Source organism: Hylobates moloch, unplaced genomic scaffold (assembly GCF_009828535.3).
Source record: "Hylobates moloch isolate HMO894 unplaced genomic scaffold, HMol_V3 SCAFFOLD_22, whole genome shotgun sequence".
Lineage (NCBI taxonomy): Eukaryota > Metazoa > Chordata > Mammalia > Primates > Hylobatidae > Hylobates > Hylobates moloch.
The window spans coordinates 38,333,579-38,343,546 of NW_026652297.1; the positions used below are offsets into that span (position 1 = coordinate 38,333,579).

Sequence of the window (9,968 nt, forward strand, 5' to 3'; positions counted from 1 at the left end):
TGGGAGGTGGGGGTTGCAGTGAGCCAAGATCGCACCACTACACTCCAGCCTGCGTGACATAGTAAGACTGTCTCAAAAAAAAGAAAAATAAAATTAAATCAGAATGATGCTAATCTGATGAATTCAACACCGATAAATTTTCCTTAAGAGGAAGGGGAGATGGTTGAGGCAGGAAAGTTGAAGCCAACCTACTGATCATGCTTTCCCTATCTGATCCCAGCAATGCATCTACCATGAGGCTGCAGCAGGAGCTGGAGGGAAGGCTCTGTGTCTTGCTTAGGAAACGCATTTTATTTCCCACATTAAATCAAGCTGGGGGGTGCTGGGAGATGATGCAGTACCCCCCAACAAAGAAAGGATCAGGCCCCATAGGGTTGGCAGCAGCAAGCTGGAGCTGGTGGCTTCAAGGAAGAGCAGGGGTTACCTCTCTGTGAGGGAAAAATAGGTGATAAGAACAGGTGTACCCTTGAGCAAAGAACTCCATCAAGACAGGTATCAACAACTGCACCAGGACTGCCAGGTGCCCCAGCTGCACCTTGGGGCTGCCCAGCATGAGCACACACTGTGCTGACAGCCTCCATGGCCCAACCACAGGGGTGAGAAGGCATCGCACCTACCCATGGGGCCTGGCACCTCTGGGTGCATGGGCATATCCTGCTTACCTATGACACCAGAACAGTATACTTACTCAGCAAACACTCTGTGTCAACACACAGGGGCAATATAGGCCCAGCTGCTCCATGCTTATTATGGTCACGAAAATCATTCCCAACATTTTTACTTTTTTTTTGAGAGTCTCACTGTGGCTGTGGCTGGAGTGCAGTAGTGCAATCTTGGCTCAGTGCAACCTCTGCCTCTCAGGTTCAAGCAATTCTCGTGCCTCAGCCTCCCAAGTAGCTGGGGTTACAGGGGCGCACCACCATGCCCAGCTAATTTTCCTATTTTTAGTAGAGACATGGTTTTGCCATGTTGGCTAGGCTGGTCTCAAACTCCTGATCTCAAGTGATCTGCCTGCCTCGGCCTCCCCAAGTGCTGGTATTACAGGCCATTCCCAACACTCTTAACGCACTTTGCATGCCCCCTACTGACTCAGTGCTTCCTTGGGACATGGACAGAACAAAGCTGGAGGGCATGGATGCAAGGTCTGAGTGCACATAGGACCATAAAGCATCACCATGCAACATTGCTAGAGGTGGCAGAAATTGTCAGCAATTGTAGCTACTAGCTAAGAAAAAATAAGAGGCCTGGGCACAGTGGCTCACCCCTGTAATCCTAACACTTTGGGAGGCTGAGGTGGGCAGATCACTTGAGCCCAGCAGTTTGAGGCCAGCCTGGGCAACACAGTGAGACCCCATCTTTACAAAAAATAAAAAACCCAGCTGGGCATGGTGGTGTGTGCCTGTGGTCCTAGCTGCTTGGAGGCTGAGGTGGGAGGATTGCTTGAGCCCAGGAGTTTGAGGCCACTGTGAACTATGATTGTGCCACTGCACTCCTGTGACACTGGGTGACAGAGTGAAACCTTGTCTCAAAAAAAATAAAAATAAAAAAATAAGGGGGTGGGCACGGTGGCTCACGCCTGTAATCCCAGCACTTTGGGAGGCTGAGGCAGGTGGATCACTTGATGCCAGAAGTTCAAGACCAGCCTGGCCAACATGGTAAAACCCTGTCTCTACTAAATACACAAAAAATTAGCTGGATGTGGTGGCACATGCCTGTAGTCCCAGCTACTCGTGAGGCGAAGGCAGGAGAATCACTTGAAGCCAGGCGGTGGAGGTTGCAGTGAACCGGGATTGCACCACTGCACTCCAGAGACGCTGTCACCACAAAACAAACAAAAAAAGAGATCAAAGCCTCTATGGTAGCAATCTTTATGGTATAACTAAAAGGTCGGCCTTTTTAGTTGTGACTAGTTGTGTTAAGGGCACTGACAATTGCTTGAATTACAAGTAGAATTCTTAGTTTAAAGTCTTAGTCGATGGAATGCTGTGATTGAAAATATCAACTTCCTTTAAAAATATGCTGGAAATCAGACGGAGCCTGGTTTAGCAAGGTCTTGATGTACCTTGGTGTTAATCCTAACATATATTGTTCAGGTAATAACCTAAGATCGATTTTTGTTCCTAAGGATTAGGAACTTTTAGGCTGAGTGCAGTGGCTCACATCTGTAATCCTAGCACTGTGGTGGCTGAGGTGGGAGGATTGCTTGAGCCAAGGAGTTAAAGATCAGCCTGGGCAACATCAGGAGATCTACTCTCTACAAAAAATTTTAGAAAATTAGCCAGGCATTGTGGCACACGCCTGTGGTCCCAGCTATTTGGGAGGTTAGGTGGGAGAATCACTTGAGCTGGGGAGGTTGCAGTGATCCGTGATCATGCCACTATGCTCCAGCCTTGATGACAGAGTGAGACCCTGCCTCAAAAAGATAAAAGTGAAGAAATTTAAAAAGGATCAGGAACGTGTGTGTGTGTGTGTGTGTGTGTGTGTGTGTGTGTTTGATTTGGGTATGGGAAAGTGAGAAGAGGCAGTTGAAGAACTTTTTTCCCTCTATTGGCAGAAAAGGGCCAGGCAGCCACAACCACAAGCAAAAGTAGGTTAGAGAAACTTGTTATTAAATTTATTTTTCTTTAAATATGTAACTTTCTCCCACCCTCACCCACTCCAGGGAGGAACAGAAAATCCCCACCCCCTTCCATTCTGGGGATTTCGTATCTAAAGTCTGAGAGGTGAGGATGAAGTATAAAAATACTATTTACAAAGGGAAGGAGGTATCTGTTGCTTAACCATAGACACCCCCATCCCCACACCCCTTTTGATCAAAAAAAAAAAAAAAAAAAGGCCCCTAGGAATCAATTTAAGTATAGAACTAGCCCTCCTCTAGAGCGGCCCGCAAACCTCAACATGGAATAGGAAGCTCCGAGATTAACTGAGGAAGAGATCGAATGGATAGCACCGTGGGTCCTGGCAGGGGAAGGGCCCTCTCTTACCCTGGAGTCAGCCGGCGCCGGCCAGCCTTTGTTTCCATAGGTCCCATGTAAACACTGACATTTTCCTTTATGTCCCTGCTCTTCTGTTTCATACAGAGCCTCCCTCGCCTCCCGTGGAGGCGCTTGGTTCCTTGATCTTTCCTTCCTTCCCTTCTAACCTTTCTCCAGAAGGAGTGGGAAGGGGAGGGAAGGTTGTAGAGAGGTAAGAGCCCATCTCATCCCTTCTGGGTCAGGGCAGCTCATCCTCCTAAGGGGAGCCTTGAAAGAGGACTTTCTCCATGTTCTTGATCGGGGTGGACACCTTCCCGCAGAACAGGGACAAGGCAGGTAGATAGTCCAGTACCAGGAGACAGTGGTCTTGATGGGTGAGACCACCAGCATGGAGTAGCAGGGAAGGCGGCTTCAGGAGGCAGGAAGTGGGGGCACATCTGGCACTGGTCTCACACTGAGGGTGGAAGCCCAGCCCTAGACCACCCTTCTCATCACGGGAAAGTGATCATCATCACCCTACAGTCCTGTTGGTTGGAGCTGTGCAGAGGGATCAGGCATCCATGAGGCAAGAGGTCTTCTCCAGGTCTCGGTGTAGCCGCAGCACTCACACCAGCTCATCCAATAGAATCCCAATGTTCTGCGTGGCCTCTGAGGGACCAGCAATGGGCTTGTTACACATGGGACAGACACAGCGAACTTCCAGCCATTTCACCAGACACCTGGGAACAAATGAAGAATGGTAATCTCTAACAAGACAGACCACACTGTTCCAGTTGTCTCTCAAAACAAGAATATCCTGTGGTGGCTCACACCTGTAATCCCAGCACTTTGGGAGGCTGAGGCAGGTGGATCACCTGAGGTCAGGAGTTCGAGACCAGCCTGGCCAACATGGTGAAACCCCATCTATACTAAAAATACAAAAATTAGCCGGGCATGGTGGTGGACACCTGTAATCCCAGCTACTTGGGAGGCTGAGGCAGGAGAATCGCTTGAACCTGGGAGGCAGAGGTTGCAGTGAGCTGAGATCGTGCCATTGCACTCTAGCCTAGGCAACAAGAGCAAAACTCCATCTCAAAAAAAAAAAAAAGAATATCCCTATCCCTGTCCCCACCTAATCCCTCTGGGCTTTGCTCGGTGTTTACGTAGGACCTGGGGCCTCACTGACAAGGGGCAAATAGAAAGTGGAAGAGACTGGAAGTTTCCAGAAGATGCTCCCTGATTATTTCTCCTTCGACACGCACCCTGGACACATTCCCACTTACTTGCGGTGAAAGGCGTGTTGGCATGGGAGCACGCCTAACTCATCCTTCCCCTTGAAGTCTTCCAGACAGACTGCACAGGTCTGCTGCAGAGAGAAAAGAGCAGGTGTGTGAGGAACCGGGGAAGCATATCACTTATTCATCCCCAGACAAGAAAACTAAGCTCTAGCCTAGTCTGTTCTACCAGGCAGAGAAACTTTTTAGCCATCCTTTACAAAACTTTATTGATGGCATGGCAGTCATTAACCATATGTGGCTGTTTAAATTTAAATTAAACAAAATTAGATGAAATTATAAATTCGGTCCCTCAGTTACACTCACCACATTTCAAGTGCTCAACAAACACATGGTGCTAATGGTTTCCATATTGAATGGCACAGATATAGAACATTCCTATTATTACAGAAGTTTCCACTGCACTGGAAAGTACTGTCCTAAAAGAATGGTTTTCAATCCTTTCTTGTCCAATATACATTTGGTGATGTGGCACTTAATACCAGCTAGAGGTAAGGATGAGGGCATGGTATATGTGATCAGTTATTATTATTATTTTTTTTTTGAGACAGAGTTTCACTCTTGTTGCCCAGGCTGGAGTGCAATGGTGCAATCTTGGCTCACTGCAACCTCCACCTCCCAGATTCAAGCAATTCTCCTGCCTCAGCCTCCCAAGAAGCTGGGATTACAGGCATGTGCCACTACACCCAGCTAATTTTGTATTTTTTGTATAGATGGGGTTTCACCATTTTGGTCAGGCTGGTCTCAAACTCCTGACCTCAGGTGAGCCACGCACCTCGGCCTCCCAAAGTGCTGGGCTTACAGGCGTGAGCCACCACACCCGGCCCAGTTACATTCTTTAAATCCAGACTTCCCACATATTAACTCCCTTGATCTCAGTTGAATTATTCTTCGAGAGAAAGGCTTGGGAAACATCTGCACTTGCTGAGGCGTAATAGACAAAATGAGGCCATGTCTAGGCAATCTCATGTGTAGTGAACTGTGATTCTTCCCGCTCCCAGAGAACCACAAACATGCTCTGAGTAGGAGTGTCTGTGGTCATGTACAGGAGCCTTGGGAAATGGATTAGGTGACCTTAGAGGCATAGGTAGGAAAGGAACAAGATATGACTAATTCCTCAGGTCGGAGTTGAGGGGACTCAAGGAATTGGTGTATGGGTGGGAGTGGGGTGGGAGAGAAATGGCAGAGCCATGGGAATGAATACACTAGTCAGATCTAGTCTGTTAAGATGGGGTATACACAAAAGTAAAAGGACCTCATTTTCTATGGTAACGACCAGGACGTAGGGGCTGAACATAGGGAAAGTTAGCTGAATTCTGTCTATGGCATGAAAGGGTATGACCATCCTCCCGGTAAAAATTATGTATTGTGGGATTCCTGGGGCCGTGGGGCACTACTTATCTAAACCCTTCTGTGATCCCTTCATGTCGTCTGCCTGAGGCTGTTCCAGATGTAATCAATTCCACATATTAATTACTTGCTGAGATGTGTCTCTATTATTTGGCCAAAGGAGATACGAAGGTATGGACTAAGCAGTTTTCTGAAAAGCATCCAGGCAGAGAACTGGAGCAAGGTGCTGGCTGCCTCACCTGCTGGGGCCCTCCTGCACACTCTCCTGGCACACTTACCCCATATAATTGTAACTTCTTGGCATCACCTTTAAGCACCACCTGAAAAGAAAGAGGAGGCATGATGACCAAAGAAGAACCAACCACTGGGGCCAGCCAGGTAGTATCAACCAATGAAGAGAGTCCCCTGGACTGCCTGGGGCAAGCCAGACTTCAGACACTGAAGGGTTTAGCCTCAGGGAGGCCCAGAGGTGAGGCCAGGGGGATTCCTGCCCAGGAGAGTCTGAGCCTGCCCTCCTTGCCTCTTCGTAACAGGTCAGGCAGAGAAGGAAGCTTCTGGGAAACACACAGCACTTTACCTCCTTATATCCGTATCGCTCACTCTGTGCCTGGTTCCGGAGTTTGCTGGGGGAAAGAGAGAAAAATTGGAGAAAGCAGGTTAAACAGAATGATTCAAAGTAGGAGAGGCTGGCTGGCTGCTTGGGCATTCTTCCGAGGGAAGGGAGGGGTGCTTGTCCCATACACACCATGGGGCATATTTTGGACCTATGTGGGCCAACAAGGGTTGATGAAGGACTAAGACTTACTCAGGTTTGACAGCCTCAAAATTCACCACCAGGTCTCATACACAGATTGGGGGACCCTCCAGCACAGCATCCCCAAATAGCTCATTCATTCACCCTGCATTTTTCTGGTCAGCAAATTCCTTCAGTCACCCAAACGATATAGAAATCAACACTGTGTTTACTGAGTGTGCAGAAGTTAGACAGATATGCATAAAAGGGCTATTTCCATTAAGCCAGGATAGCAGAATAAGTCTCTGTTGACCCTAGGGAATTTTCCACCCGGAGAACATAAGTATTCTGGAACCAAAGCACACTCTTCCCTTCACTGTGCCAGATAACACAACACAGACGATGCCTCCTTTGTTTTCTTCTTTTCATTTTAAGCTGGTGGCCTGCATACGGGCTGACTCTTAATGGCCAAAACATGGCATGCCATTACTAATGGCAATAGCATAATATAATGGTTATGAAGCACTTGCTATGTGTCGCTGGAACACTTAACACATTCATGTATGTTCTAATGATTCCAAACTCTAAGAGTGAGACACCTTCGCTTTTATAGATAAGAAAAATAAAGCCTGGCTGGGTGCGGTGGCTCATGCCTGTAATCCCAGCACTTTGGGAGGCCGAGGCAGGTGGTCACTTGAGTTCAAGACCAGCCTGGCCAACATGGTGAAACCCTGTCTCTACTAAAAATACAAAATGAGCTGGTGTGGTGGCGCATGCCTGTAATCCCAGCTACTCAGGAGACTGAGATAGGAGAATCGCTTGAACCCGGGAGACGGCAGTTGCAGTGAGCTGAGATTGCGCCATTGCACTCCAGCCTGGGCAACAAGAGCGAAACTCTGTCTCAAAAAAAATTAAAAAAGAAAAAGAAAAATGAAGCTCAAAGAAGTGAATTTATTTGCCTAAACATCACAGAGCTAATTGGTAGCAAGAGTCTGGATTTGAATCAAAGTTGGTATGATGACAGAGTCCAAGCTCTTTACCATATAATGTGGTCTGTTCCCCTAATCAGGTGGAATACATCATAGTCCTGAGAATACGATTTGGTCCTGGGACACACCCTACCTTTTATTAAGTTTACAACTCTGAATGGCTTGCTGTGCAAATGGCCGAGACCATAATTATACACTGGATTTTGTGCCATATTATTTTCAAGGAAGGGGTGGAGGATCTTACATGCTGAACTCTGCAGGTAGCTTTAGAATGCCTCCCATATGTGGGTTGGGTGGGATGGCTCATGCCTGTAATCCCAGCATTTTGGGAGGCCGAGGTGGGCAGATTGCTTGAGCTCAGGAGTTTGAGACCAGCCTGGGCAACATGGCAAAACCCCATCTCTACAAAATGTACAAAAATTTACAGGGCAATTCACATGGCATGGTGGCGTGCACCTGTAATCCCAGCTACTCAGAAGGCTGAGGCATAAGAATCGCTTGAAACCAGGAGGCGAAGGTTGCAGTTAGCAGAGGATCGCACCACTGCACTCCAGCCTGGGTGACAGAGCAAGACCCTGTTTCAAAAAAAAAAAAAAAGAATGCCTCCTGTATGTGTGCTGTGGGGGAACTTCATGGAACTTTTCCTGGTGATCACTTCTTAACACAGTCCTGGGTTATTTGGAAGGAAACATAGAAACCCAGCAAGCCAGGAGAAGCAGGAAACTTCAGTCTGAGGACCAAATCCAGCTCACTACTTGTTTTTGCAGGGTCCACAGGCTAACAGTGGTTTTTATTCTTAAATGGTTGAAAACAGAAATAAAGAATAATGCCAAGTCAGGTAGATTGCTTGAGGCCAGGAGTTTGAGACCAGCCTGGGTGACACAGTGAGAACTTGTCTCTTTGAAAATAAATAAACAAAAGAAAATTAGCCAGGTATGATGGTGCATGTCTGTAGTCCTGGCTACTTGGGGGGTCTGAGGCTGAAGGGTCACTTGAGCCCAAGAGTTCAGAGGTTACTATGAGCTAGGATTGCCCCCACTGCACTCCAGGCTGGACAACTGAGTGAGACTCTGTCAAAAAAAATGTTTTTAAATAAGTAATTAAAATAAATAAACAAATGAGTGGATAGATGGATGACTGACCCAAGTCAATAAAAGGGAGGCTCCAATCACAAACAGCCCCAGTGGAAGGGGGTAGGGTGAGAAGCTGAAGCTGCTCCCTGGGTAATGGAAGAGGCAGAAGACGGGGGCAGAGCCAGGCCCGCAGCACAGTGCATGGCAGATAAGATCAGGCTGCCAGCCTCCTCCATTGTTCCTGATGGGAAGTCAGGTGACCTGGCGAGGTTCATGTTCCCGGAGCCTCTTGAGAGCTTCAGTCCAAGTGGACTCACGCCACGGGCTTGGGCGCTGGGGCAGCACATCCACCGTGCCCTCCCCTCCCCCTCTTCCCACAATATCCTTTCTGCTTAAGGCAGGGCTGGGCTAAAGGCCTAACCAAGGCTCCCACTGTCCCATCCCTCACTTTGCAGAGAGCTCCTTGGTCCAGAAAAGGTCTTTGTAGATACACGTGTCTCTGTCCCAATTTCCAGATGAGCAGGGCAGGACATGCCCAACGCTTAGGTGGCTACTGTTGCTTGACTGACACTGGGTTCAGCAGAGGTGGGAAGGAAGTGTTCCCATGGACAGGGAGCTCACAGCAGACTTGAGGGAGAAAGACACTGTTGCTCTGTTATGAGGTACGTGCAGAGTAAATAAGGAAGTGGTGAAAAGCCTGTATTTTTAACTGTCTGGGGAAGGAGTGACTGCTATGCATCTTTGAGGCACCAATGTCTCACCTGCAATGTGGCTGTACTTACGTAGTAGATGCTGTCTTTTTCTGTTTTCTGTACCCCAGGCACCTAGAGTACCACTTCCCCACCCATCATGCCTCTTGTCTGGCTGGATCCTTTAGTGGTTTTGCCCAGGGATCCTCCAAAACTCAGAACAGGAAAGGGCTTCAGAGCTGCCCCCCATCCTGCATATAGATTTCAGCTCAGAAAGGATGAGATCATGATGAAATGTGGCCGAAAAGCTTGCAAGGAAAACAGAGCAAAAAGCAAAAACCCTGGGCAATCCCAGCTGGGGACCTAGTACCAACCGGTCTGGACAGGTGGCCTTCTCAGCTGTTGGGTGAACGCAGCAACTAAAAATACCCCGATTTCAATGAGACCATTTCTAGCTGCTGCCAGTGGGCTCTCCCTTTCCTCTTTTCCCTTTTAGAACAAACAATGAGGCCAGGTCCTGAAAATAACGTTTCCCTTCCTGCCTATTTGTACTTCCCCGGCCCCTCCATTCCTGTGTAGGGCAGAGGTCAGCTCTGAGAGAGGGGGAAGAATGAGCGAGGGGCTGGCCTTGGCCGCTGAGCTCACCAGGTTGGGAGCAGTGGGGCCTATTTTGGCTGAGGAGGAAACCGAGAAGCAAGGAGAGGAAGTGGTGGCTTCTGCGCCTGTGTGTCTTTCTATATATAGACATTCACAGGCTACCACGTACCAGTGGGCCTCTGAGACTGTGAAACTCCAGGGTCAGCAGGCTTCAGGCAGGCTACAGACCAGGGCAGGGTGACGAAGGAGCAGATTACCGAAGGAACAGGTGGTGCTCAGTAGTACCAC

The 9,968-nt window shown here is 48.3% G+C and overlaps 1 protein-coding gene across 1 annotated transcript in view; it reads right to left on the minus strand.

The window, feature by feature from the left end:
• Positions 1 to 2,345: 2,345 nt before the first annotated feature.
• Positions 2,346 to 9,968, minus strand: part of RNF122 (ring finger protein 122) — a 19,246-nt gene continuing 11,623 nt past the window's right edge. Inside the window, exons 3-6 of the mRNA XM_032143650.2 lie at positions 6,177 to 6,222; positions 5,878 to 5,919; positions 4,238 to 4,320; positions 2,346 to 3,694 (exon numbers count right to left, since the gene is read on the minus strand). Of these exons, the coding sequence (XP_031999541.1) occupies positions 3,580 to 3,694; positions 4,238 to 4,320; positions 5,878 to 5,919; positions 6,177 to 6,222 (286 nt within the window). The 3' untranslated portion in view covers positions 2,346 to 3,579. The remainder of the gene's footprint in view (positions 3,695 to 4,237; positions 4,321 to 5,877; positions 5,920 to 6,176; positions 6,223 to 9,968) is intronic.